Below are 18,697 nucleotides of genomic sequence, written 5' to 3'. Positions count from 1 at the left end.
AGTCTGCGCGCCAACGCACGCAAACTACCCACATCCCACGTCAAGGTACGGACAACAGATGAGAAACAGCCGCGCAGGCGGCGGCTACATATACATACACACACACCGCAGCCGCGACTGTACTACTGATTGAATCACTGGCTGCAACCGGCCTGTAAGTCAGCAAACCATTCCCTTGCAGACCTCCATCTCTCCCACGGATGGCCGTCGCACCGAGCTCGCCGACGCAGCGCCTCCGCGCCTGTATGCCGCCGATGGCAGCCTCGGCCACGCATGTCGCGCTGCGCGTTAGCAACGAGCCGCACAAGGCGACGGCGACGACGACCGCGACGACGGTGGCCCTGCCCGTACCCACTCCTGTTGTGGCGCCTGCGGATAGGCGTTCCGACGCCACCGCGGCGCCGCCCTCGTCGACGTGCACCTGGCAGGACGTGCATGGCGCTGACGACTGGCGAGGGCTGGTGGAGCCGCTCCACCCGCTGCTCCGCGCCGAGGTCGTCCGGTACGGAGAGCTCGTCGGCGCCTGCTACCGCGCTCTGGACCTCGACCCAAGGTCGAAGCGCTACCTGAAGTGCAAGCACGGCAAGAAGCAGATTTTGCAGGCGGTTGGCATGGGCGACGCCGGGTACCAAGTAACCAAGTACATCTACTCAGCCCCCGACGTGACCCTGCCAATGGGGATCTGCCGTCCCTGCAGCAAGGGCCGGTGGATCGGCTACGTGGCCGTCGCGTCAGACAGTGAGGCGGGGCGGCTCGGCCGGCGCGACATCCTGGTCTCCTTCCGGGGCACCGTGACCTGCTCGGAGTGGCTGGCTAACTTCATGAGCGCGCTCGCTCCGGCGCGGTTTGACCCGGCCGACCCACGCCCCGACGTGAGGGTCGAGTCGGGGTTCCTCTCCCTGTACACCTCCGACAACGACACCGGCAAATTCACCGCCGGGAGCTGCCGCAACCAGCTGCTCTCCGAGATTTCCCGTCTCATCGCAGAGCACAAGCACGAAGACCTGAGCATAACCCTCGCGGGCCACAGCATGGGGAGCTCCCTCGCGCTCCTACTCGGCTATGACCTCGCCGAGCTCGGCATGAACCGTGGCGTCCACGGCGGTGCAATCCCCGTCACTGTGTTCTCCTTCGGGGGACCGCGCGTTGGCAACCTTGAGTTCAAGAACCGGTGCGACGAGCTCGGCGTCAAGGTACTCCGGGTTGCCAACGCGAACGACCCAGTGACCAAGATGCCTGGTGTCCTCTTCAACGAGACTGCTAGGGTTCTGGGAGGGCGGTACGAGATGCCGTGGAGCAAGGCCTGCTATGCGCACGTCGGCGTTGAGGTCGCCCTCGACTTCTTCAAGGCCGGGGACATCGCTTGTGTGCACGATCTGGAGGTATATATCGATCAGCTCCAGAAGAACCCTAAGGACGACGTCGCCACTGCTTCCTCGTTGATTAGGGTTCAACCTATGTTTGAATCCTGGAGATGGCAAATGGCGATGATTCGCACCAGCGAGTGGCTGCGAGCGCTGGGAATTTGATGTGGCGAGTTGTCAATGCTTTGATTTGATGTCCATCACTGCAGCCGCCTCAGTGAATAGTGATGTGAAATTGTGAATCATGCAACTGCGCACCGGGGATGAAGAGCTGACGGGGCTAGGAGTTCCTCCAGATTGGATGTGCACTTCTACATGTAAATCGACTTAAATCGACGGGACATATGAAGATATATATAAATGCATGACATGTTTAGATATAATGAAGGGAGACGTAATTCACTTCAACTGTAATAAGATATCGTACCAATATTAGAACTACCTCATTGGCAAGTTTTAGTAATTTTAAACAACGTTTTGGATATTCTTCATTCTTTAGCCTTAAATAGATGGAGATAATGTTCTAAAAAGATTATTACTTAACAGGTGATGATTTTAATTCACATTTCACATCATAAATGTTAAAGCAAGGTGTACAAAAGGTTTTAATTACAAACAATACAAATGATTAATTACTGAAATCGGTTTGGATGGTACAAAGTTGGAGATTTGGGATGAATGTTACAAAACTTCATCAGAGATAGTCCATTTTTTGAACAACCTGTTATTTTTATTTTCTGTATAGTTCTAAAAAAATTAGATATATTTTCATTTTTTTTCTAAAATGTGGAAAAACGTTGGATCTACCATAGAACCCAGTTGATCATTTCATCCATTTGCAGCACATGATGCCATTGATAAATATGTATATGCCGGAAAATGGATATATTTTCTTGAAAATGTTTTCACTACGTAATTTCAGAGCTTGTTTGATACACCTATATAGTTCAAAATGGGACCACTTCAAATAAGTGCAGATAATTAAATTCATTGAATTTATATTATATAGTGAAACTGTAAGAGAATTTGTGAAACTTGCACAAATCAACATATAAGAAGTTACAATACAAACGAAAATAACTATTTGAACATACTCCACCGAATAGTTAGATTTAAGAGAGGTATTATATATTTTAGAAGAATTACAAAATATAGAAAATATCGGTCATGTGGGTCTCTGCCCCACATGTAATTGAGTTCAGTCTCACCAACCATATCAGAGTGACCCATGTCGCGTCAATGTCATATATGCCCGCATCCCCGACCATCAAGTACTGCAGGATGGTCCAAAGACGACACATCAATCAAACACCCTTAGATGAAATTGTGTGCAATCCATCAATCACAAACAGTATAGTTCAAACTCGGTCGTCAATGACGCGAACTATGTGTGATGGTGGATCCATCAAATATGATAATGTTTTAGAAAAAGAGGATGACCCCCGGCGTGTGCATCAGAAAGATGCATGCGGCCATTCCATCAAATAGGATGCGTGTGTGATACATGGCATACAGTTGGTTCTTAGAAACTATTTGCAATTAGCGAAGATAACACAAACAATTAGCAAAATACATATGTGTGCAAAGTACGACATACAATTCACTCGGATAATTCGTTTGCTTTGATCCAACACAACGCAAACGGGTTAGCATAAGAAGGTATGTGTGATACTCAATAAATAGTTCACTCATTAAAATTGTGTGGGAAGGTCAATAATAACCCAAAGGATCCATCCTCACAAACTCTGTGTGTTGTGGGCAGATGCTTGCTGCTAAACAATTATATGAAATGTGATTTGCTCTGTTTGCACAACATCTATATGATCTGTCTATAAAAAACCAACATTATTGCATAACCAACTTGAACATCCAATTACATAAGTAACTACATAACACATGTACATTCCTTAATATAAATTTACAAGAAGTAGACGATCACCAAATCATATTATTCTTCCGAAGATGGTTGCCGCCACTACTAGGAAAAACCTTATAGGTAGGAGCCTATTAGTAGCGCTGGAATGTAAAAAGCGTTGCTGCTATTTAGCAGTAGCGCTGGAAACAACGCAACGCTACTGATAATGTCCTTAGCAGTAGCGCAGGCCTCACAATTTGCGCTACTCATAAACATGGACCAACGAGGCCGCCCGCAGTAGATATAGTAGCAACGCCGTTCCTAAACCTGCGCTACTGCTAAGGTCAATATCAGTAGCGCTGCGTAGCATCCAGCGCTACTACTAAAAGGGGCCAAGGACGTAACCGCAGTAGCTGTAGTAGCAGCGCCGACGTGGTAAAAGCGCTACTGCTAAGTACAACAGCAGTGGCGCTCCCCTAAACCCACCACTACTGCTATGTTGAGTTAACACCCGCCGTGCCTAAAAATTTCCTAACTCTCCCCACTCCCCACCCCCTCTCTCCTCGATCTCAAGTCGTCGCCGCCTCCCTCGCCGTCGTCATCGTCGTCACCTCCCTCGCCGTCGTCGTCGTCGTTGCCACCTCCCTCGCCGTCGTCGTCGTCGTCGCCACCGCCTCCCGCGCCGTCGCCACCGCCCGCCTCCCCTCCCGCTCTGGTAAGCCCCCTTCCCCTCTCCCGCTCCGGTAAGCCCCCTCCCCATCCCTCTCTGGTAAGCCCCCCACACCCCCTCCAGGCGCCGCCCCCCCTCCCCTCCTGCTCTAGGCACCCCAAGACTGCTGCCATTTTGATTTTAGGGCCATCGGTTCAAGATGTCATCTTGAGATGCATGTTAATAAGAAAATCAAGATATGTTTGTTGAAGATCTTTTGATGGGCTAACTAGAAAGAAGGAAAAAATCCTGTTTGTGAATTTCATGTAAGTAGGCACATTAGGTTTGAATTAGACAACCAATGGTTTCAAACAAGTTATTTAAAGTTTGGAGAGGAAAAAGGGCACATACATATTTCACCAACCTACAAATATCATCCTTTTGTTGGTGTTAATGCATAAAAATATCATTCCGTTGGAGAGGAAAAAGGGCACATACATGTTAATGCACATTAGGTGTTAATGCTACAAATATCATTCCTTTGGAGAGGAATTAGACAACCAATGGTTTCTCACTTTTGCTTTCTAAGTTGTGCTAAGTTTTGCCGGAATGTCCGAGTGGCCTATGTTTTGCCGGAATGTTGATTCATTTCTGTTCCGGCAAATTTCACGCGCTCCATATGTCCACTATTTAGCAAAGGTGATGCCGAAAATTTCCGTGAGTTTCGTCATGACTAGTGCTAGAAACTAGGACATATGGAGTGCTTGGGAATTGCTGGAAAGGGTAATGAATCAACATTCCGGCAAAACATAGGTTCCTTTTTTATTATTCATGATTCTGTTTATATATAGATGTTCAATTCTTTTGATATAGTGTCACGGTTGTTGTTTACATATTTACCACATTAAAACAGGAAATGTCTAACGATGAGTATTGGGAGTGTGAATATTGCGGCGACTGTCGGGGTATGTGCGACATGCCTCACCTGCGAGATGATAGGTTCTTCAGCATGAAGCTTGACAAGAATGGAGATATGTTCCTCCCTTGCCATGCAAGAAGATATGTGTTGGAGAGGCTCGGTTTCGAAGATCACGAGAGAATTGAGACGAGGAGCACTAACCTGAGGACTATACATGGTCACACATTTGTTATCAAAGTATTTAATTCAGATTTTCAAACAGAATTTGAGTGCCCAAAATGGGAAGATCTTTGCAAGGCATATGGATTTCAGGAGGGTATGGAAATAACCTTCGATCTTCGTCCTGAAGATAATATGCCACGCAACATCGACATTTGGGTGGTTGTCGATATGCTTCCTGTTTTACCTCCATGTGAGTTCCTCAACCATATTTGCCAAGTAATTTACATTCTATATTTAGAAATAGTTGGTGTTTATCCATATACTAAATTGGTTAAATTATAATTTACAGCTTATTTCGTTTCTTCGAATGAATTACGGGAATTAATTGACACGACACATTACACGTGTGGATCACATCTAACCTCACGGCGGCCTATTCCAAAGATATGGTGGATATGGATTGCGAGATGCTTGCAGATTATGTGGTGATGGATGCCATGGAGCCCCTTCCCTTCGAGGCCGTCGAGCGCGAGCTGGTCATGGAGAATGCAGCGGAGATCGACAAGCGTCGAGCGGAAAATTAGTATTTGTTTAGTGAGATGTTATTTTGTTAGAGTATTGTTAAGGTCAACCAGCTCTGTTTAATTGCTCTATTAGTTAAGTGTGGGCTGTGGTGTAGGCTATTTTGTGCAGTACCCGAATTACCAATTGATGAAAAATGATGCGACGACGTCGATGCCCATTGTAGCCAGGGAAATTTGGACCAAAATTTGTTGTCATATCCCCATTACATCTCCCAATTGAAAATGAAATTCAAGTTCATATCACACAATTTGTTGGCACGAACCGTGCCCTATGTAGTATCCAATCTTACATCCGAAGTTGGAGCAAAAAATTGCACATTCAAGCCCATCACACACGGGGTATAGCACATGCTTCGTTTGTGATGGATAGATATCACAAGCTATTCTAAATAATTTGCACGTTCAAGATCATCACACACGGGGTACAGTACATGTTTCATTTGTGATGTTTAGATATCGTACACAATTCTGAACAAGGGACTGTGTCCGATGATACTTCAAATGACGTGCTTCAACGACATCAAATTGAATGTGTCGGTCCGAGCTCAGAGGCGGGGGATATGTGTCATGGCGTTGTGTGCTCGACGTCTCTTGTCGAAATAGTAGGCTGGCGAGACGAAGTCATGGCATACGAGCTTCCTGGCAAGGTGGTGGCGTTTCAGGTTGTCGTTGTCCACGTGCTTGACAAACGTCGGCGACGGGCGTTCTCTGTCGTGTTGGCGTGAGAGGGCTAGCGGTGGAGAGGGGAACAAGGGCATCAGAGAGAACAAGGGAGAGAAGCCATCAGAGTCAGAGGATGCGAGCGGCAGAGGCAACGCCCGTTTGGCAATCTCACTGGAGTTGAGAGGGAGAGGTCGTAGGCCCATCGTTCGGTAGGACAGATAGAGGTGAGAGGCACATTTTTTCTTTTCCTTTTTTGCTTTTTTTCTATTGTTGAGTGGCCCCAGATGTAGTGTGTGTGTGAGAGAGGAGGTGAGAGAAAGGGCTTTTCAGTTTATTTTTTAGAGAGGGTCCCATGACTAAGTGGCACGTGGAAACAAGGGCAAAAATGTCAAAGAAACGGTCAAATAGCAGTCAAACGGCTTTGACTAGACGAAAACGGCATATGGAAGGGTATTTCTATAAGTGCAACTAACGGCAGAGGGGCAAATTTTAGCATGCTTCAAAATTATGGGTAAATCTGAGTAGTGGATTCGAGTTGGGGACACAAATGTAAAAGACTCATAAACTTCCCATGGCATGAAGAGCATCATAGGGTGGACAACTTAAGAAATTTCATGTGGTGATAGTGTCAAGTACAAATCTATACCAAGTAGTAATTCCCTCATAAAAATTTCAAAGAAGAACGGTAGTAGATTGCTTGTGAATATATCTAGCATGAGCATTGCAAATCCTATACCAAGCTTCTTTCAAACTTTCTCCTCCCCTTTGCATAAAATTGAGAACTTCAATCTCAAGGGTGCTCATAGCGAGGGAGTAGTTTGCCATAGCGATAAGCAAACAAGAGACCCGACAAGAAAACGACAAATTTAAAGAAGGCAAATGAAAAGACAAATTTTGTGAAGTGGGGGAGAGGAAAACGAGAGGCAAATGGCAAATAATGTAGTTGCAAGGAGATGGGAGTTTATGTGTAGGAACCTGATAGATCTTGACTTGATCTTCCCCAGCAAGAAGAAACCCAAGGTTGAACCCAAACCTGAGACTAGTGCTTGTAATATGAGGGGAACGGTCACTGAAGCAACACTACCTTAGATACTTGGTAGATGAAAAGGCTAGCAAAGTCGACAAAAGTATATTGGATATACGTGATATTGATGTGTACCTTACTAGTACTCCTAGTAGCACCAGGGTATTAGATACCGCTTTAGTTGCTAAGTGTTAGTAACTCAAAATTATAGCTACAGAATAAACGGATACTAGCAAGGGTGAGGTGACGATGTGTGTTGGAAGTAATTCCATGGTTGATGTGATCAAACATCACACACTCCATCTACCATCGGGATTAGTGTTGAACCTAAATAAATATTATTTGGTGTTTGCGTTGAGCATGGACATGATTAGATCATGTTTATTGCAATATGATTATTCATCGAAAGAAAATAATGGTTACTCTCTTTACTTGAATGACACTTTCAATGGTCATGCACCTAATATGAAATGTTTATTGAATCTCAATCATAGTGATACACATGTATATAATATTGATGCCAAAAGATACAAAGTAGTAATGATAGTACCACTTACTTGTGGCACTGCCGCTTGAGTCATATTGGTACAAAACACATGAAGAAGCTCCATGCTGATGGATCGTTTGGACTCACTTGATTTTGAATCGCTTGAGACATGCAAATCATGCCACATGGGCAAGATGACTGAAGGCCTCATTTTTTCCAGTGAGATGGAATGAGCAAGTGACTTCACTGATGATTTGAGTAGATACTACTATATTTGCTTGATGAATTACAAGTCTGAAATATTGAAAAAGTTCAAGCAATTTCAGAGTGAAGTTGAAGATCGTCATGACAAGAGGATAATAAGTCTATGATGTGACCGTGGAGGTAAATATATATCTGAGTTACGAGTTTGGCATACATTTAAGACAATGTGAAATTGTTTCACAACTCATGCCACCTGTAACACCATAGTGTGATGGTGTGTCCGAACGTCATAGGTGCACCCGATTGGATATGGTGCATACTATGATGTCTCTTATCGAATTACCACTATCGTTTTGGGGTTAGGTATTAGAGACAACAATATTCAATTTAAATAGCACACCACATAATTTCGTTCAGATGATACCGTATGAACTATGGTTTGGAGACACCTAAGCTATCGTTTCTTAAAGTTTTGGGCTACGATGCTTATGTCAAAAGACTTCATCGTGATAAGCTCGAACCCAAAGCGGATAAATGCATCTTTATATATACCCAAAACAGTTGGATATACCTCCTATCTCATATTCGTAAGGAAAGTGTTTGGTTTCAGAAACGGGTCCTTTCTCGAGGAAGATTTTCTCTCGAAAGAATTGAATGAGAGGATGGTGGAACTTGATGTGGTTATTGAACCATCACTTCGACTAGAGAGTATAAGGGCGCAGGAAATTGTTCCTGTGGCGCCGAGACCAGTTGAACTGGAAGCTGATGATGGCGATCATGAAGCTTCGGATCAAGTTACTACCAAACCTCGTAGGTCGACAAGGACATGTACTGCTCCAGAGTGGTATGCTAATCCTGTCTTGGAGGTCATGTTGCGGCAAAATCGACAAAATTGACTCCTCAACAAAACAAATTCACAAACTGGACTGCACTAAAAAAATTCACTCAGCTGACCCTTTTGTGTGGCGCCCGACAGCCGGGCGTCACACTACACTATGTAGCGCCTAGCATATGGGTGTTACACTTCCAGCCAACGTGGCACCCGGTGTTGGAATTATGCCCTAGAGGCAATAATAAATATAGTTATTATTATAATTCCTATATCAAGATAATCGTTTATTATCCATGCTATAATTGTATTGAATGAAGACTTATATACATGTGTGGATACATAGACAAAACACTGTCCCTAGCAAGCCTCTAGTTGGCTAGCCAGTTGATCAAAGATAGTCTGGGTCTTCTGATTATGAACAAGGTGTTGTTGCTTGATAACTGGATCACGTCATTAGGAGAATCACGTGATGGACTAGACCCAAACTAATAGACGTAGCATGTTGATCGTGTCATTTTGTTGCTACAGTTTTCTGCGTGTCAAGTATTTGTTCCTATAACCATGAGATCATATAACTCACTGACACCGGAGGAATGCTTTGTGTGTATCAAACGTCGCAACGTAACTGGGTGACTATAAAGATGCTCTACAGGTATCTTCGAAGGTGTTAGTTGAGTTAGTATGGATCGAGACTGGGATTTTTCACTCCGTGTGACGGAGAGGTATCTCGGGGCCCACTCGGTAATACAACATCACACACAAGCTTTGCAAGCAATGTGACTTAGTGTAAGTTGCGGGATCTTGTATTACGAAAGGAGTAAAGAGACTTGCCGGTAAACGAGATTGAAATAGGTATGCGGATACTGACAATCGAATCTCGGGCAAGTAACATACCGAAGGACAAAGGGAATGACATACGGGATTATATGAATCCTTGGCACTAAGGTTCAAACGATAAGATCTTCGTAGAATATGTAGGATCCAATATGGGAATCCAGGTCCCGCTATTGGATATTGGCCGAGGAGTCACTCGGGTCATGTCTACATAGTTCTCGAACCCACAGGGTCTGCACACTTAAGGTTCGACGTTGTTTTATGCGTATTTGAGTTATATGGTTGGTTACCGAATGTTTTTCAGAGTCCCGGATGAGGTCACGGACGTCACGAGGGTTTCCGGAATGGTCCGGAAACGAAGGTTGATATATAGGATGACCTCATTTGATTACCGGAAGGTTTTCGGAGTTACCGGGAATGTAACGGGAATGACGAATGGGTTCCAGGTGTTCATCGGGGGGGGGGGGGGGGCAACTCACCCCGGGGAAGCCCATAGGCCTTGGGGTGGCGCACCAGCCCTTAGTGGGCTGGTGGGACAGCCCAAGAAAGCCCTATGCGCCATAGGAAGAAAATCAAAGAGAAAAAAAGAGGAGGTGGGAAAAAGGGGGAAGGACTCCTCCTTCCAAACCTAGTTGGATTCGGTTTGGAAGGGGAGGACTCCCCGCCTTGGCTCGACCGAACCCCTTGGGGGTCCTTGGACCCCAAGGCAGGGCTCCCCCTCTTCCCCCTATATATACAGAGGTTTTAGGGCTGATTTGACACAACTTTGCCATGGCAGCCCGACCACATATCTCCACGGTTTTACCTCTAGATCGCGTTTCTGCGGAGCTCGGTCGGAGCCCTGCCGAGATAAGATCATCACCAACCTCCGGAGCGCCGTCATGCTGCCGGAGAACTCATCTACCTCTCCGTCTCTCTTGCTGGATCAAGAAGGCCGAGATCATCGTCGAGCTCTACGTGTGCTGAACGCGGAGGTGCCGTCCGTTCGGCACTAGATCGTGGGTCTGATCGCGGGACGATTCGCGGGGCGGATCGAGGGACGTGAGGACGTTCCACTACATCAACCGCGTTTCTTAATGCTTCTGCTGTGCGATCTACAAGGGTACGTAGATCGGAAATCCCCTCTCGTAGATGGACATCACCATGATAGGTCTTCATGCGCGTTGGAAAATTTTTGTTTCCCATGCGACGTTCTCCAACAGTGCCATCATGAGCCAGGTTCATGCGTAGATGTCTTCTCGAGTAGAACACAAAAGTTTTTGTGGGCGGTGATGTGCGTTTTGCTGCCCTCCTTAGTCTTTTCTTGATTCCGCGGTATTTTTGGATTGAAGCGGCTTGGACCGACATTACTCGTATGCTTACGAGAGACTAGTTTCATCGCTACGAGTAACCCCGTTGCTCAAAGATGACTGGCAAGTGTCAGTTTCTCCAACTTTAGTTGAATCGGATTTGACTGAGGAGGTCCTAGGATGAGGTTAAATAGCAATTCATATATCTCCGTTGTGGTGTTTGCGTAAGTAAGATGCGATCCTACTAGATACCCATGGTCACCACGTAAAACATGCAACAACAAAATTAGAGGACGTCTAACTTGTTTTTGCAGGGTATGCTTGTGATGTGATATGGCCAACGATGTGATGTGATATATTGGATGTATGAGATGATCATGTTGTAATAGATAATATCGACTTGCACGTCGATGGTACGGCAACCCGCAGGAGCCATAGGGTTGTCTTTATACTAACGTTTGTGCTTGCATATGCGTTTACTATATTGCTAGGAAGTAGCTTTAGTAGTAATAGCATGAGTAGCACGACAACCCCGATGGCGACACGTTGATGGAGATCATGGTATGGCGCCGGTGACAAGAAGATCGTGCCGGTGCTTTGGTGATGGAGATCAAGGAGCACGTGATGATGGCCATATCATGTCACTTATGAATTGCATGTGATGTTAATCCTTTTATGCACCTTATTTTGCTTAGAACGATGGTAGAATTATGAGGTGATCTCTCACTACAATTTCAAGACGAAATTGTGTTCTCCCCGACTGTGCACCGTTTCTACAGTTCGTCGTCTCGAGACACCACGTGATGATCGGGTGTGATAGACTCAACGTTCACATACAACGGGTGCAAAACAGTTGCACACGCGGAACACTCGGGTTAAGCTTGACGAGCCTAGCATGTGCAGACATGGCCTCGGAACACATGAGACCGAAAGGTCGATCATGAATCATATAGATGATATGATTAGCATAGGGATGCTTACCACTGAAACTATACTCAACTCACGTGATGATCGGACTTGAGCTAGTGTAAGTGGATCATGAACCACTCAAATGACTAGAGAGACGTACTTTTTGAGTGGGAGTTTAGAGAGTAATTTGATTAAGTTAAACTCTAATTATCTTGAACATAGTCCAAGTCCACTTTGAATATATTTGTGTTGTAGATCACGGCTCACGCGACAGTCACCCTGAATTTTAATACGTTCCTAGAGAAAGCTAAGTTGAAAAATGATGGAAGCAACTTTGTAGACTGGGCTCGTAATCTTAAGCTAATCTTACAAGCTGGGAAGAAGGATTATGTCCTTAATGCTGCGCTAGGAGATGAACCACCCGCTACAGCTGACCAGGATGTTAAGAACGCTTGGTTAACACGTAAGGAGGACTACTCAGTAGTTCAATGTACAATCTTGTATGGCTTAGAACCGGGACTTCAACGTCGCTTTGAGCGTCATGGAGCATTTGAGATGTTCCAGGAGTTGAAGTTCATCTTTCATAAGAACGCCCGGATCGAGAGGTATGAGACCTCCGATAAATTCTATGCTTGCAAGATGGAGGAGAATTCGTCTGTCAGTGAACATGTGCTCAAAATGTCTGGGTACTCAAACCGTCTAGCTGAGCTGGGGATTGAACTCCCGCAAGAGGCTATCACTGACAGAATCCTTCAATCACTGCCGTCAAGCTATAAAGGCTTTGTGTTGAACTACAACATGCAAGGGATGAACAAGTCACCCGACGAGTTGTTTGCGATGCTGAAAGTCGCAGAGTCTGAACTCCGTAAAGAGCATCAAGTGTTGATAGTGAATAAGACCACTAGTTTCAAGAGAAACGGCAAAAGAAAGAAGGGTAATTCAAAGAAGAGCGGCAAGCCTGTTGCCAATCCGACGAAGAAACCCAAAGCTGGACCTAAGCCTGAAACAGAGTGTTACTATTGCAAGGGTATGGGTCACTGGAAGCGCAACTGCCCCAAGTATCTGGCTGATAAGAAGGCGGCCAAAGAAACATCAGGTATATTTGATATACATGTTATTGATGTGTACTTAACCGGCTCTCGTAGTAGTTCCTGGGTATTCGATACCGGTTCTGTTGCTCATATTTGCAACTCGAAACAGGAACTGCGGAATAGACGAAGGCTGGCGAAAGATGAAGTGACGATGCGCGTAGGAAATGGTTCCAAGGTTGATGCAATCGCCGTCGACACAGTTTCACTTCAGTTACCATCAGGATTAGTTATGAACTTGAATCATTGTTATTTAGTGCCTGTGTTGAGCATAAACATTATATCTGGATCTTGTTTATTGCGAGACGGTTACTCTTTTAAGTCAGAGAATAATGGTTGTTCTATTTCTATGAGTAACATCTTCTATGGTCATGCACCCAATATGAGACGATTGTTCATATTGAATCTTGATAGTGATACACACATACATAACATTGAGACCAAAAGAGTTAGAGTTAACAATGATAGCGCCATATTTTTGTGGCACTGCCGCTTAGGTCATATTGGTGTAAAGCGCATGAAGAAACTCCATGCCGATGGACTTTTGGAGTCACTTGACTTTGATTCACTTGACACGTGCGAACCATACCTCATGGGCAAGATGACTAAAACTCCGTTCTCCGGAACAATCGAGCGTGCCAGTGACTTGTTGGAAATCATACATACCGATGTGTGCGGTCCGATGAGCGTAGAGGCACGTGGCGGATATCGTTATTTTCTCACCTTCACTGACGATTTGAGCAGATATGGTTATGTCTACTTAATGAAGCACAAGTCTGAAACATTTGAAAAGTTCAAGCAATTTCAGAGTGAAGTTGAAAATCATCGTAACAAGAAGATCAAGTTCCTACGGTCTGATCGTGGGGGTGAATATCTGAGTTTCGAGTTTGGTGCTCACTTAAGACAATGTGGAATTGTTTCACATTTGACACCGCCTGGAACACCACAGCGTAATGGTGTGTCCGAACGTCGTAATCGTACTTTATTAGAGATGGTGCGATCTATGATGTCTCTTACCGATTTGTCGTTATCGTTTTGGTGTTATGCATTAGACACAGCTGCATTAACTTTAAATAGGGCACCATCAAAATCCGTTGAGACGACACCATACGAACTGTGGTATGGCAAAAGGCCAAAGTTGTCGTTTCTTAAAGTTTCGGGATGTGATGCTTATGTCAAAAAGCTTCAGCCTGAAAAGCTGGAACCCAAAGCGGAAAAGTGCATCTTCATAGGTTACCCAAAAGAGATAGTTGGGTACACCTTCTATCTCAAATCCGAGGGCAAAGTGTTTGTTGCTAAAAACGGAGCTTTTCTCGAGAAGGAGTTTCTCTCGAGAGAATTGAGTGGGAGGAAGATAGAACTTGATGAGGTTGTCGAACCTCTCATCCCTCTAGATGGTGGCGCAGGGCAAGGGGAAACCTCTGTCATTGCGACGCCGGTTGAGGAGGAAGTTAATGATGATGATCATGAAACTCCAGTTCAAGTTCCTGTCAAACCATGCAGGTCGACGAGACCACGTGCTGCTCCAGAGTGGTACGGTAATCCCGTTTTGTCAATCATGTTGTTAGACAACAATGAACCTGCAAATTATGAAGAAGCAATGGTGGGCCCAGATTCCAACAAATGGCTAGAAACCATGAAGTCCGAGATAGGATCCATGTATAAGAACAAAGTGTGGACTTTGGAAGTACTACCTGAGGGCCGCAAGGCTATTCAGAACAAATGGATCTTTAAGAGGAAGACAGACGCTGACGGCAATGTGACCGTTTATAAAGCTCGACTTGTGGCAAAGGGTTTTTCACAAGTTCAAGGAGTTGACTACGATGAGACATTCTCACCCGTAGCGATGCTTAAGTCCGTCAGAATCATGTTAGCAATAGCTGCATTTTTCGATTATGAAATCTGGCAGATGGATGTCAAAACGGCGTTCCTTAGCGGTTTCCTTAAGGAAGAGTTGTATATGATGCAGCCCGAAGGTTTTGTCGGTCCTAAGAATGCTAACAAGGTGTGCAAGCTCCAGCGATCCATTTATGGACTGGTGCAAGCATCTCGGAGTTGGAACAAACGCTTTGATGAGGTGATCAAAGCATTTGGGTTTATACAAGTGGTTGGAGAATCTTGTATTTACAAGAAAGTGAGTGGGAGCTCTGTGGCATTTCTAATATTATATGTGGATGACATATTGCTGATTGGAAACAACGTAGAGTTTTTTGGAGAGCATAAAGGATTACTTGAATAAAAGTTTCTCTATGAAGGACCTAGGAGAAGCTGCTTACATTCTAGGCATTAAGATCTACATGGATAGATCAAAACGCCTGATAGGACTTTCACAAAGCACATACCTTGATAAAGTTTTGAAGAGGTTCAAAATGGAACAGTCCAAGAAAGGGTTCTTGCCAGTTTTACAAGGTACAAGATTGAGTAAGACTCAGTGCCCAGCAACTGATGAGGATAGAGAGCATATGAGCACCGTCCCCTATGCTTCAGCCATAGGTTCTATCATGTATGCAATGCTGTGCACTAGACCGGACGTTAGCCTGGCCATAAGTATGGCAGGCAGGTTCCATAGTAATCCAGGAGTGGGTCACTGGACGGCGGTCAAGAATATCCTGAAGTACCTGAAAAGGACTAAGGAGATGTTTCTCGTGTATGGAGGTGATGAAGAGCTCGCCGTAAAGGGTTACGTCGATGCAAGCTTTGACACAGATCCGGACGACTCTAAGTCGCAAATCGGATACGCATTTATTCTTAATGGGGGTGCGGTAAGCTGGTGCAGTTCCAAGGAAAACGTCGTAGCAGATTCTACATGTGAAGCGGAGTACATGGCTGCCTCGGAGGCGGCTAAGGAGGGTGTCTGGATGAAGCAGATCATGACGGATCTTGGAGTGGTGCCAAGCGCACTGAATCCAATAACCTTGTTCTGTGACAACACGAGTGCCATTGCCCTAGCAAAGGAACCACGGTTTCACAAGAAGTCCAGGCACATCAAACGACGCTTCAACCTCATCCGCGACTACGTCGAAGGGGAGGACGTAAATATATGCAAAGTGCACACGGATCTGAATGTAGCAGACCCGCTGACTAAACCTCTTCCACGGGCAAAGCATGATCAACACCAGAACTGTATGGGTGTTAGATTTATTACAATGTAATTCGCATGATGATGTGAGGGCTAGATTATTGACTCTAGTGCAAGTGGGAGACTGTTGGAATTATGCCCTAGAGGCAATAATAAATATAGTTATTGTTATAATTCCTGTATCAAGATAATCGTTTCTTATCCATGCTATAATTGTATTGAATGAAGACTTATATACATGTGTGGATACATAGACAAAACACTGTCCCTAGCAAGCCTCTAGTTGGCTAGCTAGTTGATTAAAGATAGTCAGGGTCTTCTGATTATGAACAAGGTGTTGTTGCTTGATAACTGGATCACGTCATTAGGAGAATCACGTGATGGACTAGACCCAAACTAATAGACGTAGCATGTTGATCGTGTCATTTTGTTGCTACTCTTTTCTGCGTGTCAAGTATTTGTTCCTATGACCATGAGATCATATAACTCACTGACACCGGAGGAATGCTTTGTGTGTATCAAACGTCGCAACGTAACTGGGTGACTATAAAGATGCTCTACAGGTATCTCCGAAGGTGTTAGTTGAGTTAGTATGGATCGAGACTGGGATTTGTCACTCCGTGTGACGGAGAGGTATCTCGGGGCCCACGCGGTAATACAACATCACACACAAGCCTTGCAAGCAATGTGACTTAGTGTAAGTTGCGGGATCTTGTATTACGGAACGAGTAAAGAGACTTGCCGATAAACGAGATTGAAATAGGTATGCGGATACTGACGATCGAATCTCGGGCAAGTAACATACCGAAGGACAAAGGGAATGACATACGGGATTATATGAATCCTTGGCACTAAGGTTCAAACGATAAGATCTTCATACAATATGTAGGATCCAATATGGGCATCCAGGTCCCGCTATTGGATATTGACCGAGGAGTGACTCGGGTCATGTCTACATAGTTCTCGAACCCGTAGGGTCTGCACACTTAAGGTTCGACGTTGTTTTATGCGTATTTGAGTTATATGGTTGGTTACCGAATGTTGTTCGGAGTCCCGGATGAGATCACGGACGTCATGAGGGTTTCTGGAATGGTCCGGAAACGAAGATTGATATATAGGATGACCTCATTTGATTACCTGAAGGTTTTCGGAGTTACCGGGAATATACCAGGAATGATGAATGGGTTCCGGGTGTTCACCGGGGGGGGGGGGCAACCCACCCCGGGGAAGCCCATAGGCCTTGGGGGTGGCGCACCAGCCCTTAATGTGCTGGTGGGACAGCCCAAGAAGGCCCTATGCGCCATAGGAAGAAAATCAAAGAGAAAAGAAAAAAAAGAGGAGGTGGGAAAAAGGGGGAAGGACTCCTCCTTCCAAACCTAGTTGGATTCGGTTTGGAAGGGGAGGACTCCCCCCCTTGGCTCGACCGAACCCCTTGGGGGTCCTTGGACCCCAAGGCAGGGCTCCCCCTCTTCCCCCTATATACACAGAGGTTTTAGGGCTGATTTGACACAACTTTGCCATGGCAGCCCGACCACATATCTCCACGGTTTTACCTCTAGATCGCGTTTCTGCGGAGCTCGGGCGGAGCCCTGCCGAGATAAGATCATCACCAACCTCCGGAGCGCCGTCATGCTGCCGGAGAACTCATCTACCTCTCCGTCTCTCTTGCTGGATCAAGAAGGCCGAGATCATCGTCGAGCTGTACGTGTGCTGAACGCGGAGGTGCCGTCCGTTCGGCAGTAGATCGTGGGACTGATCGCGGGACGGTTCTCGGGGCGGATCGAGGGACGTGAGGACGTTCCACTACATCAACCGCATTTCTTAACGCTTCTGCTGTGCGATCTACAAGGGTACGTAGATCGGAAATCCCCTCTCGTAGATGGACATCACCATGATAGGTCTTCGTGCGCGTAGGAATTTTTTTGTTTCCCATGCGACGTTCTCCAACACCCGGCGCCACACTCCTGGTTCTGTGGCGCCTAAGAGAAAGGAGGCACACTACATTGTGTGGCGTCTAACTGAAATGAGTGACACTACCTTATATTAAAACTGGTGTAACGTTTAATCCATACATCCGATAAAAACGTGCCTTATATGAATATTGGGTAATTTGTTGTGTTCTATGCAATGGTGATATTTTCAGGTACATTAGGATATTTTTTTAATGAAAAATATGTTATAAAATACGTCATAGTATAACTAACCAAATTTGTTAAGACTTAAATTTGGCATGATGATAGCCCTTGACCTATATCTCCTATGTATTTGAATCCTACCTGAGTTTTGCACTACATAATATGTACGTTCATGTCATGCCTATGCTTTCCATGTTAGTCATCTTTAACATGTTCATGTCTTGGATCTAAGTGACTAACATGATATAAATGAAATTCCGTTACACAAAGCTACATTTTATAAGATCCATAGTAAATCTAGTGAAGGAAGACCTAGTATGTCTTGAGCAAGAAGAATCACGGAGCCCATCAATCCACCACATGCAACATGTCTTGTGTTCTTTTTTGTGCCCTTGCATATTGCACTATATAGGATAACACACACCTTACAAAATTCAAAAGAGGCTTCTCCGAGTAAAAACCAACCGTTGACATATCATGTTCGTTATGTGGAGCTAAAAAGTGGGTATTAAGGCACTAACAATAAGCAAGTAAATGCATGAACCAGCACAAGTGCAATGAATCAAGTTTTTTAGTGCGGTATGTTGACATTCATAAATCTGATAACCAAATGGATTTAA

General features: G+C 45.1%; 1 protein-coding gene across 1 annotated transcript; it reads left to right on the top strand.

The window, feature by feature from the left end:
* Positions 1–200: 200 nt before the first annotated feature.
* Positions 201–1,529, top strand: LOC123448604 (phospholipase A1 EG1, chloroplastic/mitochondrial-like). The gene has a single exon (XM_045125554.1). The coding sequence runs from the start codon at positions 201–203 to the stop codon at positions 1,527–1,529; it is 1,329 nt and encodes a 442-aa protein (XP_044981489.1).
* The last annotated feature ends 17,168 nt before the right edge of the window (positions 1,530–18,697 follow it).

The sequence above is a fragment of the Hordeum vulgare genome, chromosome 4H, assembly GCF_904849725.1.
Source record: "Hordeum vulgare subsp. vulgare chromosome 4H, MorexV3_pseudomolecules_assembly, whole genome shotgun sequence".
Lineage (NCBI taxonomy): Eukaryota > Viridiplantae > Streptophyta > Magnoliopsida > Poales > Poaceae > Hordeum > Hordeum vulgare.
Note: the sequence above shows the minus strand (reverse complement) of the source record. Positions and strands in the feature narration are given on the sequence as shown.